We start from the raw sequence: 25,533 nt of genomic DNA on the forward strand, positions 1-25,533 counted from the left end.
ACCCCACGTGGGCAGGGAAGGAAAGGACACCAGAGGTGGTCTTTGACCTGAAGAAGGAGGAATGAGCCAAACATCTTCCTGGGGGAAGAGTGTTCCAGGCTGATGATTGGCCAGGGTAAAAGCTCTGAGGGGAGAAAGCAGGGCAGAGAAGTTGTGAGTGGTGCAGGGTGGGGGCCAGGAGGTGCTGTCAGAGAGGCGGGCAGGACCCAGAGACGGCAGACATCTGACCAGCTGTGGAAGAATAAGCGGGGCCTGCCAGGAGAAATAAGGGGTTGGGTGGCCTCCTGTTTGCTGGATGGCCCCTTGAGAAATGTGAGTAGGAATAGCCTTTGGGACTTGACATTCTATCCCTCTCTAAGTACACATGGTGTGGGGCAGTTGAGGCCCAGAGAGGGAAAGTGACCCTCCTGAGGTCACAAAGGGAGGTGGTGGGACTAGATCTAGGTCCCATAGTCATTAACCAGTTTTTCTCCAACGTGCCCACACGGCCCCTCTGCATTCAGGTGGACATTAATTTTGCCAAGAAAGTTCCATACATTGCCTAGTCTGACAGAAAGGCGAGGCTCCAAGAGGAACAGGGACCTGGTTAAGAGTCATTCAGACCTCGGTTCCATATAACTGGCCATGACCAAGTGACTAAACCTCAGTTTACTCATAAAATGGGGACAGTAATGGTTTCTAGCTCATAGACTGCTGAGGACACAGTGAGAGAATAGGTGTCGAGCACTTTCTATGGTGTTCGGCACAATGCAAATATGGGGAGCACTTTTGTTTCCATTTTAAGTTATTGTATGGACCCTGAGGTCTTTTTCAATGGATTAATCATGATCCTCATCACTGGTCCACAATGGCTCTTTGTCTATTTTATTACTAAAAATAAATTAAAAACTCCTATGAACTGTCATCCACACTACCAGGACTAGGATATTGACAGTAATTTACATCTTCCTCCAGGCTCCTCCAGCTCTCTGCCATCATTTGTCTTCATGTGGGGTCACCACTCTCCTGAATCTAGGGTTTCTCATTCCCCCTCCTCTTTTTTTTTTAAAGTAATCTCTATGCCCAATTTGGGATTGAACTCACCACCCTGAGATCAAGAGTCACATGCTGTACTGACAGAGCCAGCCAGATGCCCCAAACTTTGACTTTTTTGATTGTTATTTAAGATCACATATGTGTGCTTCATACACATGAGTCATACATAAATATATATATTTAACTTCATAAAAGTATCATACTTTATGTAATCTCCTTAGACTTGTTTTCTCACTGAATCCTATAGCTGAAATTGATTCAATTGTTGCATGTAGTTATATATATATTTTTTACTTTTGTATATATGATATATACCAGATAACTATTTCACAACATTTATTTATTTGATTTCTTGTTGGTGGCATTGGGTTACTTTCAGGTGTTTTTCTAGTGTGGAAAAAGTACCTATGAATATTCACATACACATTTTACAATGCATGCATATAGGAATTTTCTCTTGATATATACCTAGCCATGGATTGTTGGGTCATAGGGTATGTGAAAATTTGTTCAGCATTACAAGACAAGAACAAAATGGGTTGGGTCTGTTTGTACCCCTTCCAGTAACATATAAGAACTGTTCTGTGTCTCTGTAACACATGGTGTTGTCCGACTTACAGTTTTTTCCGACCCAATAAGAATAACAATTTCTCTTTGTAGACTTGATTTGCAATTCCCTGATTACCAGCAAAGTTGAGTGTTGTAGAGTATGTATGAGTCCTCTTCTGGTGACGTCTTTTGCCCATTTTTCTTTCTTGTCCTTTTTTGGTCCTTTTCTTACTGATTTGTCATAGTTCTTCGTATTCCTGAGTCTAGTCATATTTTGGAAACAGAAATTCTAAAATTTAACAAAGGTCAATTTATCAATCTTTCTTTCTTTCTTTCTTTCTTTCTTTCTTTCTTTCTTTCTTTCTTTCTTTTAGTGTTTATTTATTTTGGAGAGAGAAAGAGACAGAGTGTGAGCAGTAAAGGCGAAGAGAGAGGGAGACACAGAATCTGAAGCAGGCTCCAGGCTCTGAGCTGTCAGTACAGAGCCCAATGTGGGGCTTGAATTCATGAACCCTGAGATCATGACCTGAGCTGAAATCAGATGCCTAAGCACTGAGCCACCCAGGTGCCCCTCCTTTTTTTTTTAACAGACAATTTTATTTTATTTATTTTTAAGGTACAAAGTATGATTTTTTTTTTTTAAGTAGCCTCCATGACTAGCATGGAGCCCAATGCAGGGCTTGAACTCACAACCGTGAGATCAAGACCTGAGCTGAGCTGAGATTAAGAGTCGGACGCTTATCTGAGCCATCCAGGAGCCCCGATGATAATTTTCTTTTGTATTTTTAGACCTTCGTGCTTTTGAACTTTTTTCTTAAAAAGTTCAGACAACCTTATTACACTGCCAGTACAATCTTAAATAAAAATGGTGATACTAGGTATCTTTGCCTTGTTTTTTTATTTTAGAAAGAATGTTCTAATATTCCCCTTTTAATATATATGTCTTGTAGATTTTAAAAAAATGTTTATTTATTTTAAGAGAGAGAGACAGATAGAAAGTGAGCAGGGGAGGGGTAGAGAGAGGGAGACAGAGAATCCCAAGCAGGCTCCGCACTGTCAGCACAGAGCCCGATGTGGGGCTCGAATTCACAAACCGTGAGATTATGACCTGAGCTGAAATCAAGAGTCTGATGCTCAACTGATTGAGCCACCTACAAGGAGCCCCTTGTAGATTTTTTGTAAACTTATTTTTTTCAGGTTAAGGAAGCTCTCTTCTATTCACAACTTACTGAGAGCTTTATGAAAATAATAATTAGTGTTGAATGGTATTAAATGCGTTCAAAAAGTATCTTGAGATGATTAGATGGTTTTCTCCTGTAATCTGTTAATGAATTTAATTACATGTATAGATTTTCTAATAAACTATTCTTGCATCCTAGGAGAAACATAACATTCATTATGTATATATTGGTTATGGTCTGATAATCTCTTGCTTGGAATTATAAATAGACCTCTAATTTTCATTTTTATATTGTACTTTTTTGGCTTTGGTATTGCAATTATAATGTCCTCATAGAAGTAGATAGTAATGTTTTCTCTTTTGCTTTCTTCTGGAAAAAGTTTGGGTAAATTTGAGATGATTTGTTTCCTTAAGTCTGATAGAACTGATCTGTAAAATCACCTTGGCCTGTTCTCTTTGTGGAAAGATTTTTACTTTCCTACTTCAGTTTTTATTTATTTATTTATTTAAAAAAAATTTTAATGTTTACTTTTGAGAGAGAGACAGAGTGTGAGCAGGGAAGGAGCAGAGAGAGAGGGAGACACAGAATCTGAAGCAGGCTCCAGGCTCCGTGCTGTCAGCACAGAGCCCGATGTGGGGCTCAAACCCACAAACCGTAAGATCATGACCTGAGCCAAAGTTGGACACTCAACTGACTGAGCCACCCGGGTGCCCCTGTTTCAGTTTTTAAATTTAGGTTTTTTATTTCTTCTTGAGTCAGTTTTGGTAAGTTATATCTTTAGGAATATATGTATTTAATCTACATTTTCAAATTTACTGGCATCAGGTTGCTTATAGCATTTTAAAAAATCGTATCCCCTTTTCTATAATAATTGTCTTATCTCTTTTATTGTATTAAAAAAAATTTTTTTTCTTAATTTTTATTTTTGAGAGGGAGAGAGAGAGAGACAGAGCATGAGTGGGGGAGGGGCAGAGAGAGAGGGAGACACAGAATCCGAAACAGGCTCCAGGCTCTGAGCTGTCAGCACAGAGCCCGACGCGGGGCTGGAACTCACAAATTGCGAGATCATGACCTGAGCCGAAGTCAGACACTTAACCGACTGAGCCACCCAGGTGCCCCTCTTTTATTGTATTTTTAAAATTAATCTTGCCTCAAGTTTATGGACTTTTTAAAGGACATACTTGTGGCTTTGATCTTTTCAATTGAATCTTTGTTTTTTGTTTTGTTGATTTCTGTTCTTTATAATCTCCTTTTATTTTCTTTGGGTTGCTGTGTTTTCTAACTTCCTAAGTTGGACACTTAACTCGTTAATTTTTACCCTTTCTTTGCTGCATTCTATAATTTTTGGTGTGTAAATGTTTCTGTGATCATTCAATTCTAAGTAATTTTAAATTTCTACCATGACTTTTCTTTGATCCAGTTTATTTAGAGATGTTTTTAATCTGAGTGTATGGGGAACTGTTTGTCCTTTTAAAAATATGACTTCTAAAAAACAAAAAACATGACTTCTAAATTGTACCATTGTCAGAGAATGTGGGCTATGTAAAAACCTGTCATTTAAAATGAGAGGCTTGCTTTATGGCCTGGTATGTGATCAATTTTTAAAATGTTTGAGTGTTTCTGAAAAGAATCTGTTTATGTACTTTTATTTCTGCCTGCCTGCATTTTTATTTCAATTTATCTTGCCTTTTCTTTTTTAATGTTTTATTACTTTAAAAAAATTGTCAGCTGTAGTTTTTCCCTACAAAGACCAGATTAACATTTTCTCATCTCTCTCCATCTCCCTCTTAAGCCCTCATATTCTTCACTGACTTGTCCTTCAGCCCCTGTGACATCACATTAAAATTGTTTTTAAAAAATAAACTTTATTTGTTATTTGCTCAGCCTTCAGATATCTTTAGTTTTATCTGTTCACTTTGTTTCTATTAAGTGGTTACTTCCAAAAAAATTGGGGGGTGGGGTGTCTTTTTGGACAAACCTGAGCCATGTAGTGTGGTTTTCATTAGCCTTTAGTATTTGAATGACAGTTTAGCTGGATATGAAATTCTTGATTCAAATTCTTTTCCTTTGGTACTTTAGTCAATTTAATTTGATTATTCCTTTGTAAGTAATCTGTTTTTCTCTAGACTTTAGAATGATTTTGTTGTCTTGATATTCACTACAATATTTCTTTTTTTTTTAAGTTTATTTATGTATTTTGAGAGAGAGAGAGAGCAAACAGGGGAGGAGCAGAGAGAGAGAGAGAGAGAGAGAGAGAGAGAGAGAGAATCCCAAGCAGACTCCATACTGTCAGTGTGGAGCCCAACACAGGACTCAAACCCAAACCATGAGATCATAACCTGAGCTGAAGTCAGACGCTTACCTGACTGAGACACCCAGGTACCCCTTCACTATAATATTTCTAAGAGTTCATTTTTCCTTCTCTGTCCTGTTTGGTATATTTGAGGCCCTTTCAAAGGGAGATCTTTCATCTTTCTTTAGTTCCAAGGTTATCTTCATTATTTCTTGAAATATCTCCTCCCTTGACTTATTTTCCTTTCCTGGGACTCCTGTTATCTAGATGTTGGCACTTAGACGTCCATCTCTCTTTTTGTTGATGCATAATTTCATACAATAAAATGCATAGATGTTAAGTGCACAATTCAGTGTGTTTTAACAAACATACATTACCTTGTAACCATGATCTCAAACCAAGATTTAAAAAGAGCAACATTTCCATCTCTCCAGCAAGTTCCTTCATGCCCCTTTCCAGTCCATTTTGCCTCCAAAATGCAATCATTGTTCTGGTTTCTTTCACCATAGATTAGATTGGTCTTTTCCGGAGTTTCATATAGATGGATTATGCAGCAGGTACCCTTTTATGTTCTGCTTCTTTCACTTGGCATAGTGTTTCTGAGATGCATCTATGTTTGTTGTATCCTTTGTTCACTCTTCTTGGCTGAGCAGTTTTCTGTTTTATCACTATACCACCATTGTTTATTCATTTGTTAATGAACATGTAAACTGTTTCCAGTTTGAGGTTATTATAAATAAAGCTATGAACACTTATGTATAAATCTTCATGTAGGCATATTTTCATTTCTTTTGAGGTAGAATTTCAATTCTTTGGGGTAGAATTGCTGGATCATGTGGTAAATGTATGTCTACCTTTATATGGAACTGCCAAACTCTTTTCCAACTTCACTGTACTATACTATATTCTCATGAACAATATGTGAGACTTCCGGATTTTTCTACATTCTTGACAGTGTTTAATTTTACAAGGCATACTTTCATTTGGTTTCCGTTGTTCTGGTGGGTGTGAAATGGGTTTAATTTTCATTGATAGCAATGATGTGGAACACCTTTCCATGAACTATTGGTTATTTGTTACGTTTTCGTTTTGAAGTGGCTAAGTCTTTTGCCCATTGTGTGTGGGAGGGGAGGGGCTGCTAATCATTTTATTCTCAACTTTAGTATTTTTAAATTTACTGGATACAGTCTTGCAGTCATGTGTACTATGCATGTTCTTTTCCATTATGTGTCTCGTGTATTCACTTTTTTTTTTAAGTTTATTTATTTATTTTGAGAGAGAGAGAGAGAGAGAGAGAGAGAGAGAGAGAATCCCAATCTGGCTCCTTCCTGTGCTGTGATGTCATAGTGTAGAACCCCACACAGGGCTCAGTCTCACAAACTGTGAGATCATGACCTGAGCCAAAGTCAAGACTTGGATGCTTAACTGACTGAGCCACCCAGGCGCCCCTATTCACTTTTTTAATGCTATCATTTTTTTTTTACTTCTTTTGCTTTTTTAATTTTCTTAACGTTTATTCATTTTTTTTTTTTGATAGCAAAAGACAGAGTGTGAGTGGGGGAGGGTCAGAGAGGGAGGGAGACAGAATCTGAAGCAGGCTCCAGGCTCCGAGCTGTCAGCACAGAGCCTGATGCAGGGCTTGAACTCACGGACCGTGAGATCATGATCTGAGCTGAGCTGATGTCGGACGCTTAACTGACTGAGCCACCCACGCTCCCTCCTTTTTTTTTTTTTTTTTTTTTTTTTAATGCTTATTTATTTTTGAGAGAGAGGGAGAGGGAGGGAGGGAGCGCTCATGCATGTGCCTGTGAGAGGGGGAGGGGCTGAGAGAGACAGGGACAGAGGATCTGAAGCAGGCTCCACGCTGAAAGCAGCAAGCCTGCCCAACTGGAACCCACAAATCGTGAGTTCATGACCTGATCAAGTCAAGACTTGGACACTTAACCGACTGAGCCACCCAGGTGTCCCCTTAATAGTATCTTTTGATGGGCAGAAATTTTAACTATTGATGAAGTCCTGTTTATCAGTTTTTTTCTTTTTGAGGTTTCACCTTCCCCAAAGTCACAAAGATAGCCTCTTATGTTTGCTTCTAGAAGCTTTGTGGTTCTGGCTTTTATAATTAGGTTTATGATCCATTTCAAATTAATGGAGTAAGGTTGGGGGTGGTGTTCTAACTTATTTATTTATTTATTTATTTATTTATTTATTTATTTATAGTGCAAGTCGCGGGGGGGGGAGAGAAAGAAAGAAAGAAAGAAAGAAAGAAAGAAAGAAAGAAAGAAAGAAAGAAAAGCAAGGAGCCTGATGAGGGACTCAAACTCATGAACTGGGAGATCATGACCCGAGCTGAAGTCCAACACTTAACCGACCAAGCCACTCAGGTGCCCTGATGTTTAACTTTTTAACTAAAGTTTTACCATCTTTTTCATATTTTCTGTTTCCTAAAGTTTCCTGGCCTCTTCTTGGAAGTGTTCCTCTATCTGGTATCCCAGTTCCCTATTTCTACTCTACCTATTACGTTTGTTATTTTGACAGGCTTTTCATGCAGAATATTTTTACTTGGGTCCTCTAATACTTTACTGTTTTTTTATATTGCGAATATCTCCCTTCTTTTCTGTGCTTCTAAGGCTTATTTAATTTTTAAAATGTTTATTTTCGAGAGAGAGACAGAGAGTGAGTGGGGTTGGGGAAGAGAGAGAGGGAGACACAGAATCCGAAGCAGGCTCCAGGCTCTGAGCTGTCAGCACACAGCCCTATGCGGGGCTCGAACTCACAAACTGTGAGATCATGACCTGAGCTGAAGCCGGACACTTAACCGACTGAGCCACCCAGGCACCCCTCCAATTCTTATTTAAAATTCTCAGTCCATCTGTTGAATACAGCTGATTCCAGTGGTATCTTTAATCAGTTTGTTTTGAAGCCATTGTGTTCCTTGGATTCCCTGTTCTTTAACCTGTGAGCTCATTTCTCGGGGGGCAGGGGAGGGGGGCTCAGTTATTCTGTCTGGTGCCGTGCACTGGGCTAAAAATCTAAGCCTGACCCTAGTCTCTGTCAGCACCAGTGAACCCAAGGAGATGACAGTCCTGGAGTGGAAACCCTCAGTCTGGCAGAGCCACTCCTCTCTCCCAGGTAACCAACTCCACAGGACTGGGCTTCACTTCCAGCACTCCAGAAAGAAGCCGCCAGGGGAGGGGGCTGTCTGGTTGGGTCAGTACCCACCAGCCATGAGGAGGGGAAGGGGTGGTAGAGGGACTGGAGGCCTGTCAGTTCCCTCTTGATTCCTGCAATCCCATTTTGCCCGCTGTACCGCTGTGACTTTACTCCAGAAGACACTCATGCCACCTGCCTGGGCTGCCGACGTCCACGTGAGAGCGCTGGCTTCGGTTGTTCTGGGGCACTGGGCTTGTTGGGGACGGGAGTGTATGCTGGGTAAGGCTTGATGCAAAGAGCCAAGAGCAGAACTCAAATCCGATTTTGTTTTCTATTCTAGTATTTTCTACCACCCTAAAGACTAGGCCCCGCTCCTTCTGGCTGTAGCACCAAGCCCCTACCTACATACACCAATTTAAACAGAGCCCAATGCAGGGTTTGAACTCATGATCTGTGAGATCATGGTCTGAGCTGAAGTCGGATGCTTAACCGACTGAGCCACCCAAGTGCCCCCAAAGTGGCAATATTTAATATGAAAAACTGGCCTAATCATCTGCCCTTGCCCCTTTGCATGCACCTCACAGCTCACTAGTCTCAAAAAAAAAAAAAAAGACATTCATGGCCCCCAGAACTTTGCATGGGCTATTTCCTCTGCTTTGACTGTCTTCCCTCCACTTCTGGAAAAATTCCGGTGCATACTTGAGACTCCTTCCCTGATGGTCCCTTATGGTCACTGTGATACTCAGTGATGGCATGGGAGTCTGGAGTTAGGAAACCTGGCTGCTTGTCCTGATTCTTCAATTCCCTGGCTGTCAGTTTTGGGGAAGGTCACACTACCTCTTTAGGTTCCTGCTTGGGAAAAAAAAAATGAGTGTCAGGGTAGATCATTCCTTTTTTTTTTATTATTTTTAATTCTTTTTGAGACAGGGAGAGGCAGATCATGAGCAGGGAAGGGGCAGAAAGAGAGGAAGACACGGAATCTGAAGCAGATTCAGATGTGGGGCTCGAACTCATGAACTGTGAGATCATGACCTGAGCTGAACGAAGTCTGCCGCTTAACTGACTGAGCCACCCAGGAGCCCCTAGGGTAGATCATTCCTAGACTCTCTTTCAGCTCTGACAAGCGAAGGTCCTGGAGTGGGGCTGCCTATGATCCCTTCCGGGGTTAGCGCTTAATGACTGTCCTTCAATGCCTCCTTTGCTAACCTAGCATCATGGTTAAAAGTTTCTACTTCAGAGTTGGACAGTTTGGGTTCCTAGTCCCAGCCCTACCACTGCTTGCTGTGTGATCATTGGCAAGTGACTTAACCTCTCTGTGCTTTTTTTTCTCTTCTGTAAAATGGGGTTGATACTAAGGGTGCCTACCTCAAAGTGTGAGAGCACAATGAATGCAGCCAATGTTATGCTGTTGGTGGTGGTTCACCATTATGCAAATCTCTATTCAGTTCAACAAATTCTTTGTTTGTGCCCTGCTAAATGTTTTCTAAATACGCTTTCTATTGGATTTTATCTCTTAACAGATACTCTCCATTGTATCTTATCTTTACAACAACCTTGCAAGATGGGGATGACTAACCTTGTTTGACAGATAAGGAACCTGCAGCCCCAGAGGCAAAGTCACTTTCAAAGCTGCACCGACAGGACTTAACCCTTGTCTACCTTCTCCATGGCCAAGATCTTTCCACTATGCTCCATGTTCAGAAAGATTAGTTGGGGGTTTTGGGGATTACCGGATAAACCCAGATGGGAAAGCTCAGTGAGAAGCTCCCCCACCCCCCTACACATGTATTCCAGCTGTCTGCCTGCCCTTGGCCATTCACAAGCTGTCTTTTATAGATTTCACGCAAATGTGGGTTTAGTGATGGGCCAGAAGTTAATTGAGGAGGCAGAACAAGGGTGGGTTGGACAATTAGGGGCTCCTATGACCTGGGATAGAGAGCCAGAGGGTCTCTGGGAAAGGGAGGGGGACTCTTGGAGGACAGGAAATCAGCAAAGAGGCGGTCTGAGTTTCGACAAGCCCAGAGCTGAAGATGGAGACAGATGTGGGCCTTGCCAAGACGCAGCTCCAGAGGGTGGCACTGGGGTTGAACCCTGACCTCTTTGTGCTCCTGCGGGTCTGGGCATGTGGCTTCACCTCTGAGAGCCCCAGTTGCGTCATCTGCAAGAGGGCTGCTAGTGCCATTTGGTAGAGTTAGGGGAGAGGGCATAGGGGAGCCCAGTAACCCCTGGTTAGATCAGCATATGCAGGTGGACCTGAGATTTAATCCTGAAGCTTCCCGAAGTTTCCTTAACCACAGTTTGGGAGTCTCCTGCTCAGCTGTGTGGGATTATTGCAAAGCCACGGGGTGAGGGGTGAGGAGTTCTGCGTGAGCCTTTCTCTGTCCTATTTAAAACTGCAAACTGCAAACACCATGTCCTCCTCCCCACCCCCCTCCTTTTCCTCCACCACATGGTATCCTATTGACTTTATTTCTTCTTTGTTGTCTGCTCAAGCCGGCAGCCCAGCCAGGATTTGGGTTGTTTGGTTCTGCATGTAGAACAGCCCCCAGCTATAGCAGGTGCTCAGTAAATAGCGGTCAACTGATTGATTGTTGGTTCGATAACAAGTAGGGAAGGGCTCTCGTGTATAGGGATGAGTCAGTATCAGTTGGATCTTGGAAATGTAGAGTAGAGGTTGGGACAGCTTGCTTGAGGTGTCCAGGGCTGCCTGGGAAAGCATTTGGGGCTTCGGGGCCTAGATTTCAGGGTGGTTCCTGGTCCCTCTCTGGCCACAGCCGGTGGGAGGTGAGTCCCGTAGGATAGTAAAGGTGTTGGGCCTGAGTACTGGGGCTTCTTGAGGAGCCAAGAGCCTCAGGCAAACAGGGAAGCCATGATACTTGGCTTTCTCTTTAGCCTTTTTTTTTTTTATTGAATTTTTAAATTTTTGTATGTGATTTTTTTTGTTTTGTTTTGTTTAAAGTAATCTCTATACCCAACGTGGGGCTTGAACTCACAACCCTGAGATCAAGAGTTGCTGGGGTGCCTGGGTTGCTCAGTTGGTTGAGCATCCAACTTATGTTCAGGTCGTGGTCTCGAGGTTCGTGAGTTTGAGCCCCTCATCGGGCTTTGTGCTGGCAGCTCGGAGCCTGAACCCTGCTTTGGATTCTGTGTCTCCCTCTCTCTCTGCCCCTCCCTTGCTCATACTCTCTCTCTCTCTCTGTCTCAAAAATAAATGAACATTAAAAAAATAAAAATAAAAGAGAGTTGCATGTTCTACCAACTGAGCCAGCCAGGTGCCCCACTTCTTTAACTTTTTAAACCACTCTGACTTCCCCTAAGCAGAACAGACTACCTCAAAGAAATGACAGCCCCCAATGCCAACCCTGCACCGAAGGGCCTAGGAGAAAAACCACTGGGCTTGGAGCCAGGCAGATCCCACAGCATGGCCTGGCCTTGCCCCTCTTTAGCAGAAGGATCTCGGGCAGGTCACTTCACCTCTCTGTGCTTCCTCTGTGAAATGGGTGTAGCAGGATCCCCCTGTACTCTGACCTCCTAGGGCTTTTGTGTAAAACCCAGTAAAAATGTGTATTATGACCAATCGTCACTAGACCGAAGGTCCCACAAGGAAGATCTTGCACCTGCAGCCCCTGACACAGGGGCACTTGGAACGTGGTGATCCAAGAGCTAAAGTCCACTGACAACAACTTTGGGAAGGGGAGGGTCTCAGTCCTGCCTGTAGTAGGGTTGTTACGTCCTGTTCAAGGATCTCCCACGGTTCCGAGGGTTTATAGATTCCAAAAAGAAAACCTACCTTGTGTTCAGTTGGATTTTTATTTAGCCATGCATTTGAACTTTACTGACCCATCTTTAACTTGTTTGCAAGATTTTTCCTTTGGTGGGAACAGCTGGCTGAGTATGACACGATGCGGTTGCTTACATTATAAGGGGCTCAGAGAAACCGACTGAACTGGAGTTCTAAGGTCAGACTGTGTTCCAAGTAACAGTAAATCCAAGGCAAACAATAAGGGGTATTAATTGGCTCATGGAACCTGGATGTTCAGAAGCGAGCTTCAGGCATGGCTGCATCCAGGGACTCAAGCAATGTTACCCAAGACTCCAAATTCTCTGCGTCTAGTTCACCTTCTAAGGAGTTGCTTCATCTTCAGGCTCCACACAGCCCTCCTCCCCACTGCCTCACCCTTACAACACACCATCCAGGTGGAGAGAGTCTTCCACTTTAAGCCAGTCAGGACCCACCTGCAGCTGCTGGGGGTGAGATCAATCCCATCCAAACCACCTGGCCAAAAGGGGGAGGGTTGCCGTCCAAGGAAACTGGGGCATTGTCAGGAAGGGGAAGTGGATTCTGGGTGGCCAAAGATTACAGCAAATATCCACGATCGTCATCAGAAGGAATGTGAAAAGCCAGAGGAACATCTGCAGAGCACTTTACAGTTTGCAAAGTTCCTCCCTTCCAAGAAGCTGATATTGGAGGCAGAATGGCATTTATTATCTCTACTTCACAAATGAGGAAACAGCTCTTGAGTATTTGGCCAGGACACTGACTTGTACCCCCCTGGCCTGCCCCTGCCCGTCTCAGCCCCTCTGAGGAGTTATAAACCCAGAAAGGCTGACCTGGGAGGGAGGGGGCCCAGGGGGCGTGGGCCAGGGGCGGAGGCCTGACTTCAGGACCTGTGGTGGGGTGGTGAGGCAGTGGCCGGGCACATACACTGTGGGTATTCGACAGCACTCACAGGCAACACTCCAGTGCACACACAGACACGGGCAGAATGAGATCACGCAGCACACTGGTGCGGGGCTCCCCGTACCTAGCGGTGGCTGAGGCCTCCGCTGTGCCATCGGTGATGGAAGCTGCCCTGGCAGATGACCCGGATGGCGGTAGCAAGCTGGATGTGGAGCCAGCCAGGCCTGGCCCGGATCCCAGCTCTCCCACGCGGTTGCTGTGTGACCCTGCTCCTCCCGCCCATTTCCTGAGTCTCCGTTTTGTCTTCTGACCCAGGGCTGATAATTCCCACCTCCCAGGATCCTTGGAAGGCGGAACCCAAAGCTCCGGCACATAGTAGGTGCTCCATTAAGAGTCCTTCCCTTTCCGTCTCCGTAGCGTCCTGTTAATAGCTGTGTGACCTCGGCCAGGCACCTGAACTTCTCTGTACAGTGGGAGCAACGATCGCACACGCGAGAGTGCCGCTGTGAGGATTAGGCGAGTCGGTGCATGCGAAGCGCTTAGAACCGGGCCTGACACGCTCACTGTACCTATTACTACCAGCTAACGTTTATTGTGTGTTTCATGGGCCGAGCCCTCGGTATTTATCTTCCGGTTTTTTGGTCGTGTTCTCATGCTTACGATCGCACAGTGACATCGGCACTCACTGCGATGACCTCCCTTGCACGAGTGAGGAAACTGAGGCCCAGAAAGGTGAAGTGACGTGCCCAAGGTCGTGAAACCAGTAAGCAGTGGGGACTCTGCCGAGCTGTGCACCCTTGGGTGGGACCCTCGCTTCCGCCAGCCCAGGTTTCCTGTTGGGGTGGGGGGGGCGGTATCCCTGCCCTGATACCTCCTGGGGTCACCAGCAAATGCAATAGCAGCAGGAGCCGCCGCCTCCTGCTGCTGGAAGGTTCTCTGGGAATGTAAGGAACGCTGTTATCCAGCGCCAGCTGCAGAGTGCTATCTCTGGGAACATTCGTGTCCTCCCTGCTCTGACGCGAGCAGGGTGATCGCACCCCCCCCCCCCTGCACATGCCACCCAGGGATGCTGCTTGTGTTGGCTGGCACCCAGCAGGCTACAAGTTCCCCGCCTATCTCCCCAATCCGGAGTTGTCACGGCCTCTCTCAGGGCGCACGTGGGGCCTGTGGAATGGCCGCTTCCTCTCCTAGGGGAAGGCTGCCAAGGTGCGTGGGCCTCGAGGGGCGGGGAGCAGAGAGAGCCATGGTGGTCCAGTGACCTGCCTGAGGACCAGCTGGAATAGGCTTCCGGGGGGAGGAGGCGTGCGTCTAGGGTGTCACCATGTATGACCCCGGGTAGATCCCCTCACCTGACCCCTCTTCTGTAAGTGGCGCTGAGGAACCCTCCTCCAGGGGCTGGGTGACATGGGATGTAGTGAGCGTTTCCAATAGCAGCTGCATGCGGTCCATTCGTCCACAGACGCACCATGTCCATGCCGTAGCCAGAACAAATGTGGTTCATTTCCAGGCTCGCCTGCTGCTTGAGAGTTTTTACACTTGGCCCTGGAAGACAGAAACATCCACAGGGAGCGTTGAATACTGGTGGTGTGACCTCGGGCAAAGGACTTAACCTCTCTGTGTTTCTGTTCTGTCACCTGTAAAATGGTAATAATAGCACCTATGGGGTAGGTTGTTTTAGGGATTAAATGAGGCAATAGAGGTAAAATGTTTAGAACAATGGTTGGCACATAGTAAGGGCTATGAAAAGGTTTGCTATTATTTAAGGGTACAATGACAAAGTGCGAAACAAGGCCTTTTTTAGAATAGTCTCAGTTTGAATTGTTCTTTTCAATTGACACAAATCATTCATGTCTGGAATTCCAAGACATTGGCACCCACGCGAGGCCTCCCAGACTGCTTTGTGCTTCCAGTAATAGCCCCCAGATTGTAGCTGGTTACTGTGGAGACTTGTGCCTGCCGTAGGTGTGCTGTGTGACCCTGGGGAGCTCGTGTACCCTCTCTGTGTCTGCCTTTTCGTGTTGTCGATGATGAGAGCAAGGATGGACAGTCCTGTCTGTCTGTCTCCTGGTAGCAGAGGGGCTTCTGCTGCAGGAGTGCTGAGTGAAACACCCAAGTGCAGGGGGTGGCAAACACCTTAGAAACACACAGCACATGCTCCCCTCCCCCCACCCCCCTCAGCTTCCAGGCTCGGCCCAGAACAAGGTGGTCTGGGACAGAACGTAACTTCTCCGTGGGATGGTAGAAGCCCGTGTGCCCATAGAGGAGCCATCCCTGGCCCTCCTGTGCCCAGGCGCCCCAGCCGTCTGAGTTCCCAGGAATGGGTTTCTGGGCCCCGCCCCCCACTCCCCACCCTGCCAGCTCTCCTACCAGCTGAACCTTGACTGGCTCTAGTCTTCTGCCCACAGAGCCAGTTTGTGGCATGAAGACCATCCAGATGCCCAGGGAGCCCCCGAAAAGCTTTGGCTGCAGAACCCAGGCCTTTGGGGCTTCTGATTCTGGCTCTGCTGTGTGGTCTTGGGCAAGCAGCAGACCGTCTGAGCTTCAGTGTCTTACTTAACCTGTACGATGGGCTGGCATGTAAGGGGGCAGGGGACATGCAGGGTGTGCTCTTGACCCCGTGAGCTCAGCAGGCAGAGCCCGTTGTGGCTGGTCTGGGCTGCCCCTCCGCCCTCCTGTCAGGGGCACCCTCTGTCTCTGTTCACCTCAACCCCCACCGTCCTTCCGGCCTGGCTTTCCTCCCACTCTGTCCGTGGAACCCTCCTGGCTGATCCTGGGGGTTCTCTCTTTCTCCCCTTCAAGAGGAAAAGAACACGTTGCACTGCTTCTGGTGGGTTGTCTCTTCCCATGTGGAAACATGGAGCCCCTTGACCATGAGAACTGGAACCTCTACCCCTTGCCTTTAGTTAAATACCCACCTCCTGCCAAGTGGAGGTCCTGTGGGGCCTTCCAGGCAAGCAGGTCTGTGGGAAAGCCCTGGGGGCTAATGCCTGCCTGGCCAAGCTGAGCCAGCAGAGAAGGGTCTGTCCATTTTCTGCTCCAGGCGTTCACGGGCTCCTCTTACCCACCATCCCGCCCCCCCTTCCCCCATCCTAGCTGCAGGCTGATATTCACTGAACACTTACCATGCCCTGGGGTCTGTTTGAATCCTGTCCATCTATTAACTCACACAATCCTGACAGCAACCCTGTGGTTTCTGTTAGCCTCCCACTTTGCAGACACAGGCCGGGGGCCCGTGGCCCTTAGCTACTCTCCCTGGCTCAAGAGGGGCAGAGGCAGGATCTGAACCCTGTGGCCTGGCTGCACAGCTCGCTCTTTCTGCGGCTGAGCTGTCTTCAGCTGCTCACGCCTTGACCCCACCACCCTTCAAACCCACCTACCGACATTCCCTGGCCACACAGCTGGGTGCCAGACTCTGCTGGCCACGGGGCGGCCACCATCAGCAGAGCTCACGCTGCAGGAAGAAGTGACAACTGATGGCTCTCTAAGGCTCTGATAGAGGTGACCAAGGTCTTGAGCGCCCCAGGTTCCAGAAGCTTCAGGAAGAGTCAGAACTACCACATGGGCTGAGATGGGGGTGCAAGGCAGCTCTGTGGAAGGTGGAAGGATGATGGGAGGGATGCGTGGAGTGGACAGCAGGGAACATTCTAGACCAGAGAACGCTGTGTACAGAGCTGCTGAGGCTGGAAGTGCTCAGGGGACAGCTGGTGTCTCAGCTGAGCCCTAAAGACAGCAATGGCTTGGCAGTGAGCAGGGTTGACACCGTGCCTCCCTGGGCACTCCCACATCTGCTTTTTGCCGGGAGAGAGTGCTGTCAGCAGCTGAGGTCTGAGCCTTGCCCTGTCCCTGGCATCTGGCCCTCCTCCTTCTGGGGAAGCCCCTCCTTGGGTCTGACCTGCAGCCCACTCTGACCACCACGCATTCCTTCCTGAGCCCTATACCCAGAGGCCGCTTCATGGCGGCCATAAATAACTTACGTCAGTGAATGAATAAAGTCCTGGCCAGCAAGGCTTGCCAGAAACGCCAGACTTGGCTGAGAGAGGGATTCTGTGTCCCCTCTCTCTGACCCTGCAGCTGAAAGGTTCCTCCCTGGGCAGCTGCCTCAGCCCAGTTTGGAATTGTAGGCGGCCCCCAACCCCCATCCCAATCCCCAGCCTGCTGGGAGCTCAGGGAGCCCTCAACACTTCCTGCAGCCACAGCTCCCTCACAGAGCCAGGAGGGCCCAGCTGACAGCCCAGAGGGCGCTGGCTCTGGCCTGTTCTGATTGTTCCCTGTGTGGGGGGAGTAGGAGCTGGGCAACCAGGGTAAGTCTTTTCTCTTTAGGCCTCAGTCTTCCCATCTGGGCAATGGGACACTGTGTAAAGGTGTATTTCCCAAACTAATCTGCTCACAGAATGACTCAGCACGTCTTGCCCTAGGAGATTCTGACTGAGTAGGTCTGGTGGGGGGGGGGGGCAGGGGAATGGGAATTTGGGGGTTGGTATGTATCTTTAATCTCCTTCTTAAAATTTGAGTAAGTCACACCCTTTTCTTTCTGTACACTCCCTTTGCTCAAACCTCACCAGGTCCTCAGTACCTAGCAATCCAGGCAGGGTGGGGGCTCCTGGCTCCTGGGTGGAGTTTTGCATATATGGGAACCTGCACTTTTAACTGCCTCCCAATCATTGTAAAACACCCCATCACTCATTCTTCCCAGTCTGTCTCTCCCCACCACCCCCCCAAACCACTTGGGAATAGGGCTTTTTCCAATTTGCCCCCAGGTGATTCCTGTGGCCTGGTAGGTTTGGGGAAATGTGCTCAAAGGACCCACCACAGCCCAGACTTTCCAGGTCAGCGACTTCTAGTCTGGAGGCTCCCTAACGACAGATAACTGCCTTCTGGCCCAGCAGAGTAAGGCTAGGGAGCACATGGTGATCCTCCTTGAGACTTGTATTGACTTGTGAGGCTGGTGGGTGGGGGAGCCTTAGAGCTGTCCCAGCCCTGGGAGGTGGGTGGGCCCGGAGGGTCTCTGGGTGAGCTGTGGTGGAGAGACCCCGCAGCAGGGGTGACCTCCGGGTAGGTCCTGTGAGGAGTCCCATGCAGGGCGTGGCTTAGCACCTTTCATCTGTGTGAGCCTGGATCATCACCACTGTCTGCCCCCCTCCCACATCCCAACACTGCCCAGGCTGCTCTTCCCTCATTGGGGAGGGGGACAAATTATCCAGCTCAGGGTTGTTAATGAGGACTAAACTGAGGCCCCGTATGTCACACAGTGTCTGGTACGCTACAGGTGCTCTCCTAAAAGGGCAATGGGTGTCAGGGTCAAAGGTGCAGGGACTGACCCAACATCACGCGGCGGGGGGAGGTGGGGCCGGGCCCAAACGTGCTGGCCATATGACAGCTGACCAAGTGACTGCACTGATGAGTCTTAGTTTCCCTGTCAACAGGGCCAACGAGCCAACCCTGCTTGTATCACTGGGGTGTTGTGAGGGTCTGACACGATTTGAGGTAAGGGCCTATTGAGAAAGACAAGGCTTTCATGGAGTGGTACCACTGGATATCCTGTGTTTGTGGTGAGCTTAGTGGCCTTTCTGGGACCAGAAAGAGGGGCCCTCTCTTGGCATGAGTGCTGACCTTGAGTGCTCTGTGCCATGACCGTGAGTGCTTTGTACCATGGGGTCTGAGGTGTCCCAGATGGCAGGAAGTGTAATCAGAAAAGGCCTGGTCTCACAGGCACACAGGCTGGTGTTCATCTGGGCTCTGGACGTGTCTCATGGCTTCCCTTCTCTAAGCCTCAGTTTCTTTCTTCTTCTTCTTTTTTTTAATGTTTATTTTTGAGGGAGAGAGAATCTCAAGCAGGTTCTTCACTAGCTGTGAGATCATGGCCTGAGCCGATAGCAAGAGTGGATGCTCAACTGACTGGGACACACAGGCACTCCTGAGCCTCAGTTTCTGAATCTGTAAGATGGGAACTTTCACTACCGTCCTCACTTGATGAGATGTTGGGACACAGGAGAAAGGGCGATGAATACGGAAAGGGGGGACTTTGGAAGCAGAAAGGGACCCTCCGGGCAGGCAGCATCTCAGCTACCTCCAGCCCGTGTGTGTGACAGGTGGCTTTGAGCCAGCCCCTGGCAGTGATTCACTGGAGCCTCCCTGCTGTCCTGCGGGGCTGCTGCTGTCCCAGTTCTGAGGCAGTGCAGGGCTTGGGGTTACGGGCCATGGAGGTTGGCAGACCTGGGTTCAAATCCCAACTCTGACGTCACGCCTCTGAGCCTCTGTTGCCTTCATTTGCAAGCAGCGTTGCTAGAGCCTCTCTTATGGGGTGAGGCACACAGTTGGCCCCCAATAAGAATAGTTCCTCTTAATCTGGACATAAGTTCACCCCTCTGGCTGATTCGGTGCAGTCTCATTCCTGGGCTTGTAAACGGGGGTGGAACAGCCACTGTTGCTGCTTCAGAGGAATAGCCAGCCATGACCTGGGCCGGCCAGGCATCCCTTCCTTCTGTGCTTTTATCCCACAGGGTGACCGGCACAATGGCTGGTGCGTCGTAGTAAGTGCTTTTTCTACCCTGACCCGTCAGGAATCTCCAAGATGACAGAGACCATATCTATCCTGTTCCCCCAATGAGTCCTTGGTACTTAGAACAGAGCCAGGTACACAGCAGGTGCTCACTAAATGTTTGGGAATGAAGAATGAATGAACAAAGTTGAACAGGCATCATGTGGGGAAGGCCTGGCTTGGGGGAGGGGAGCCTCACGGGCTGTGCCCCCCTTCCTGCTTCATCCCCCCTGGGCTAATCCCCAAAGATTAACCCCAGGGAACAAAGCCAGGTCATAGCCACTGACCCAGGGCTTTGGAGCGAGCATCCAAGGCTAGGGTGACCGGGTGTTTGCAGGGTACTGAGGCTGCCCTGTGGGGCCCTCTGTGCCTCAAGATGAGCCTTCTGTCCCCCACCCTGGACATGGTCCTCACGGCGGTCCTCAGCCTCCTCCTCCTGATACTGACATTAAGCCTGCTCTTTTTTTTCACCTGCCGCCTGGCCAGGCCCCTCAGGTAGGAGAACTCATCAGGGCCCAACTTCCCTGCCTCCAGATCTCCTGCCCTAAACTCATTTGTCTACTATTTGCTCTTGTGGAATAAAGGGCGGGCGGGCGCTGGTCTCTCTCCTTCTCCGTGGTGGGGAAACTGAGGCCCAGAAAGGCTGAGTCAGCCTGGGCTTGAATTGCACTTGGCCACGGATAGCTGAGATCCTTTGCTCAGTTTCCTAAACTGTCAAGCGGGCTAACCACACTTGCTGTGAGGAGTAGGTAAAAACACAGATGTCAACAGTTAGCACAGTGTTCAGCACAACGTGTGTGCCCAAGGAATGGTCGTGATTTTTATCTGGCAATTGTCCTGGACCTTTTGAGACCTAGACGCCCAGGACTGGCTTTTTCCTGACTCCTAGGGGCTCCCATGTCCTCTGCCCCAGCTCAGTCCTTAGGGCCCAGGCCCCACCCCTCTGCTCTTTCTCCTGACCTGCCAAGTAGTTGCTCCTTCTCCGGGGCCCAGAGCCCAGTCAGGACTTCTGCATAATTGTCATGAATAATCAGGGCATGTAGCTGGGAGCCTGGCAGAGACAGTCCAGCTGGGAGGTGGGGGGCAGTGGGGCTGGCTCACCCTCGGAGGCTCCATTCTGAGCTCGTAGAGCATTGACAGAGGGTGGTGGGCAGCAGGGGCCTCTGCGGCCCCAGACTGGGCCCCACGGAGTCCATCACCAGGGCTGCGAGAGAGCAGACTTGGAGACTCAGGGTGGGGGCAAGAGCGGGAGCCAGCAGAGCAGATTCTGGCTTCTGAAGGCTTTAGATTCCAACCCCCTCTCCTTTTCGGGCAGAGGCAGTGGGAGAAGGCACCTGTCTCTAGGACAGGGGTCTAAAGACCACATCCCTGGGGTCAAAATTCCAGAGCATTCCAGCCTGAATCCTGAGGCTTTTCATTAAGTTAGCATTTACAGAGCTGCTTCTGTGTGCGTAGGGTTGGGGATTCAAAGATGTGGAGTGGTGTTTACTCTCACAGAGCATCAGGCTAGCAGGGAAGAGAAATAAGAATAATCATGCAGGCTGGATGAGCCCCATAGATCTCCTGGAGCCACACTTCACTTTTGTTTTTCCTTATTTTCTTGTTTGTATTGGATGGAGAGAGAATTAAGTCCTATTTCTCAGTGCATGGTGCACTGTCATGAGCCTTGATTTTTTTCACAAAGGAGATCATGGCAAATAATAATAATAATAATAATAATAATAATAGTAATAATAAAGGAGATCATAGACCCCCTCTGTCCACTACATAGGTTATTAGTGAGAAATCATGGTGAAAGTCATTATAAACAGAAGTGCAGGACACAGGTCATTTTCATGTTGTCTGTGTTTATAGATTATTTATAGATCGTTTATGTACGCTCTCAGAGAGTAGCGCTCTTATTTTATTGAAGTATAATATACATTCATACAGGAAAGTGTCCTCATCGGGGCGCCTGGGTGGCTCAGTCGGTTAAGCGTCCGACTTCCGCTCAGGTCATGATCTCGCGGTCTGTGGGTTTGAGCCCCGCGTCGGGCTCTGTGCTGACAGCTCAGAGCCTGGAGCCTGTTTCAGATTCTGTCTCTCCCTCTCTCTCTGCCCCTCCCCTGCTCATGCTCTGTCTCTCAATAATAAATAAATGTAAAAAAAAAAAAAAGAAAAAGTGTCCTTATCAATACATTGACAGCTTATTGGGTTTTCAGACAGAATGCACCCATGTAACTAGCTCTCAGATCAATCGCAAGTCCTCTGTGCCCCCTTCGGTCTCCACAACCCCAAGTGTAACCTTTATCTTGTCTTCTAACACCTAGCTTTGTCTTTATACTTTATCGTGACTTCTGTACTCTCAGATTGGCTTCCTTCATTCAACCTTCCCTTTGCAAGATGTTGTTGTATGGATTTGTCCATACTCACTGTTGTGTAGTTTTCCAGCCTGTGAACCCACACAACATATTTATCCATCCTGCTGAAGATGGAACTGTTCTGAGGCCGTTACAAGCAGGGCTGATATGACTGTTCCCATAGATGTCTTTTGGTGAACACATGCGTGTGCGTGTGCATGTGCGTGTGTGTGTGTGTGTGTATCTCTTGGAGATAAATGGGTTAGAGGGCATAGGTACAGTGTCAGCCTTGGTAAATGCTGCCAGTTTTCTTTTTTTTAATGCTTATTTTTTTTGAGGGAGAGAGACAGAAGTACGGGGGGGGGGGGCAGAGGAGAGAGAGAGAGAGGGAGACACAGAATCTGAAACAGGGAGAGCCCCACACGGGGCTCATACTCCAGAATGGCAGGACTGTGACCTAGGCTGAAGTCAGACGCTTAACTGCCTGAGCCACCCGGAAGCCCTGATGCTGCTTTTCCAAAGTGGCTGTACCCGTCTACCCTCCTCCAGCAGTGAATGGCTGCTCTAGGAACACTATCTCCTTGCCAACACTTACATTTTCTGCACACACAAAGGAAGGATTTGGGGTTGATTCTTCCCTTCCCCCTGCCTCCCTCTTCAGAGCATTAGCTTTCAACTGGTGTCAGTATTTACTGTGTCAAGCACTGGAGTATGAACAAACAAGGCAAAGTCCCTGCCTTTAGAGACTCCCAGTGTGGCGGCGGAGATGGACCAGAAAAGAGTTACTTTCAAAACAGGTACCTACGAACAATGATTGAACGAGGGAACGAGTGGCCATCCTGAAGCCTTCCTGGAAGAAGGCGACTTGGGTTTTTAAGCCATTTGGAATAATATTATAATGTATTGATATTGTGTAATAATTTTTTTAAGTTTATTTTAAGAGAGCAAGTGAGCACACGTGAGTGGGGGAGGGGCAGAGAGAGAGAGAGAGAGAGAAGGAGAAAATCCCAACTCACAGCTCTATTTCACAAACCGTGAGATCATGACCTGAGGTGAAATAAAGAGTCGGACACTTAACCGACTGGGCCACCCAGGTGCCCCGATATTGTATATCAATTTACTAACATTCTTTTCGGATGTTAGGGTTTACTCTAGAAACACTTGAAAACAAAAGTAGAGTAAAAAGAAATCAGGGGGCCCCTGGGTGGCTCGGTCGCTTAAGCATCTGACTTTGGCTCAGGTCATGATCTCACAGTTAGTGAGTTCAAGCCCTGTATCTGGCTCTGTGCTGACAGCTCAGAGCCTGGAGCCTGCTTCAGATTCTATGTCTCCCTCTCTCTCTGCTCCTCCCCTGCTCACGCTCTGTCTTTCAAAAATAAAACATAAAAAATAAAAATAAAAATAAAAAGAGAAATCTGAAATCGTCTGAAATTCCACCTCAGAGTTAAGTGCTGGTAGATGCCAGATGTAGAGTATTTCCTTTCAATTCCCTCCTGCCCCATCAAGCTGGGTTTTTAAGGGAGCCAGATGGATGTGGAAGAGGGGTGGTAAAAAGCACAGGGGTGCAAATGAATGGCACATTTGGTGACTGCTGGGTGTTTTGTGGGTGCGATACCGGTGAGCCCTCACCTCTGGGCACTGAAATGCAGGGCGCACGTTTTAAAGATTGAATCAAGATCCCCTTTTCTAGGGGCAGAGTGGTTTCTTACCTAACGTGACACTCAACTGTACAATGTTGAGCATTGTTGCCGTTTCCCACGACAAATGAAATGATCATTTTTATCTGGGTTTTGGTGGCAGTACTATTTTCCTGTGAAACTCTTGCCATTTAAAATTCCTCATCTTCCAGCAATATTTATGCACAACAGGGTTAGTACATTTCTCAGCTGCAGTTGGGGTTATCCTTTGTGATCCTGACAGCATGACCACAGTTTAAAAACTTTCTTATGCCATTTCATACATGCTTATTTTAGGCAATTTGGAAAATTCAAAAAAATAATAATAAAGAGAAGAGTAAATAATCATTCATAGTCTTCCTGCCCAGAAAAAACCACAGTTAATGTTTTGATGTATTTCCTTCTAGAGTGTGTGTGTGTGTGTGTGTGTGTGTGTGTGTAACAGTTTTTTTAAAATTATAAAGGTAACATCTTTATTTGGGAAACGCAGAAAAGACAATGAAAAAGCAACCGAGCCATCTGAAATGTCACCACCCAGAAATGGGCACCTTCAGTAGCCAATCTTCCTGTGTATCAGTTCTATTCCTTTTATATCTCTCACCATAAATGACAAACTCTAGAAGAGAATGTGGCAAGTGTGGTTGTTTCTAACAAAGGGTGGACTCTGTTGTGTCTCCAGTGTGCTTGGGAAAGGTAATTCAAAGGCTAAAGACCGGTTCAGAATCAGGAGCAGGAGCATCCTTACCTGGGAGCTTGTTGGAACCGCACTCGATTCTGGGCGATGGCAGGTGGATACTGGGTCTATTTTAACAAACCCTCTAAGAGCCCAAAATGCATGCTGCATTTTGGGAAGCATTATACAGAAAGACTGAATTCTGGTGGGTTCCAGGCTCCAGACGGACTGAGAGTGGGAGTTCACTTGGAAAATGGGGAAAGAACCATTTTGCTTCATGGAACGCGTGTATTATACTGCCACAACTGTATGTGATTAAGCTTCCTGAGGGAGGGACCACTGGGGTTTACATCCTAGTGCCTAGCCCTGTGCCTGATTGGTGATAAGTGCTCAACATATAATGAATGAATGAGCGAAAGTATGAGTGGATGGACAAATGAATTCTGGAGCTGTGGCCCACATGTCTTTTTTTTTCCCCCTTTAATTTCTAGGATCGGAACATCGGTTAGCATCTGACCCCTGCCAGCCCATCCCCTCCCACCCACGTTGGTCATACCTCTGGGCCCGAGAGAGAAAGCAGGTCTTGGAGTGCACCATGATTTCTCCATTCTTGGTGCTGGCCATTGGCACCTGCCTTACCAACTCCTTAGTGCCAGGTATGATGGAGGACCCAGGCGGAAGGGTGGGGGAACCTGGTGCAGGTGGGATAGGATGAGGGCAGTGTTTATGTTGAAGGTCACAGAACTGTCCAAGTTAACAGCTGCAGACAAATGTTCACAGAGCAGGAGCCCCCAGCTCTGCTACTGCGCGTCCTAATGTTGGACGGGCCACTCTTTTTCTCTTTATATTATCCTTCTCTTCCTTAATTGGGGCATAAACTATTCCAAGTCTTGGGAGGCTAAGTCTCCTGTTGGTTTTGTCTATTTAACTCTCCCTCATGGTGATACGTTTCCTTGTGGTTGGTAATTTTTGCTGGTGAATTTGATAATTTCTTTTTTTGTTAGTTACTGGAGACTAACCTAGAAGTGTTTCTATGGTGCAGTGTTGTGTGTGATTCTTCAACTGATTCTGGACAAGTTTTTTCTAGACAAGTTAATTCCTCAGTTTTGAGTTCTTACACTATAAATTTGGACCCCCACTTAGACCGGGCTCAGATCTGGAGTGTTATCCACATTTCTCAAGACTGGCTTTCTTTCCCCATCCCTTCCGTAGCTCCAAGGTATCATATGCACGTTACCAACCTAGACCTGCATCTGGTCGGACACCCCAGGGCCACTCAGCAGCAGCCCCAAGTGGAAGAAGGGAGCCCATCTTGGCTCAGTCCACTATGTGGGTAGAAGTCCTTGGTTGTCCTCCCAGAATCTTAGTTTCTCCATCTGCCGGGTGGAGACAGTAATTCCTCCTCCTTACATCTGTTA

The 25,533-nt window shown here is 47.5% G+C and overlaps 1 protein-coding gene across 3 annotated transcripts in view; it reads left to right on the plus strand.

Moving 5' to 3' along the window:
• ALPL (alkaline phosphatase, biomineralization associated) overlaps positions 1 to 25,533 on the plus strand; it is a 57,903-nt gene that overhangs the window by 13,783 nt on the left and 18,587 nt on the right. Inside the window, exons 1-2 of one of the 3 annotated variants that reach the window (XM_043574017.1) lie at positions 13,155 to 13,264; positions 24,607 to 24,771. In XM_043574017.1, coding sequence (XP_043429952.1) covers positions 24,711 to 24,771 — 61 coding nt within the window. In that variant the 5' untranslated portion in view covers positions 13,155 to 13,264; positions 24,607 to 24,710. Of the gene's footprint in view, positions 1 to 13,154; positions 13,265 to 19,721; positions 19,923 to 24,606; positions 24,772 to 25,533 lie in introns of those variants that run through there. The other 2 variants (XM_043574016.1, XM_043574015.1) reach the window with 2 other exon arrangements.

The sequence above is a fragment of the Prionailurus bengalensis genome, chromosome C1, assembly GCF_016509475.1.
Source record: "Prionailurus bengalensis isolate Pbe53 chromosome C1, Fcat_Pben_1.1_paternal_pri, whole genome shotgun sequence".
NCBI lineage: Eukaryota > Metazoa > Chordata > Mammalia > Carnivora > Felidae > Prionailurus > Prionailurus bengalensis.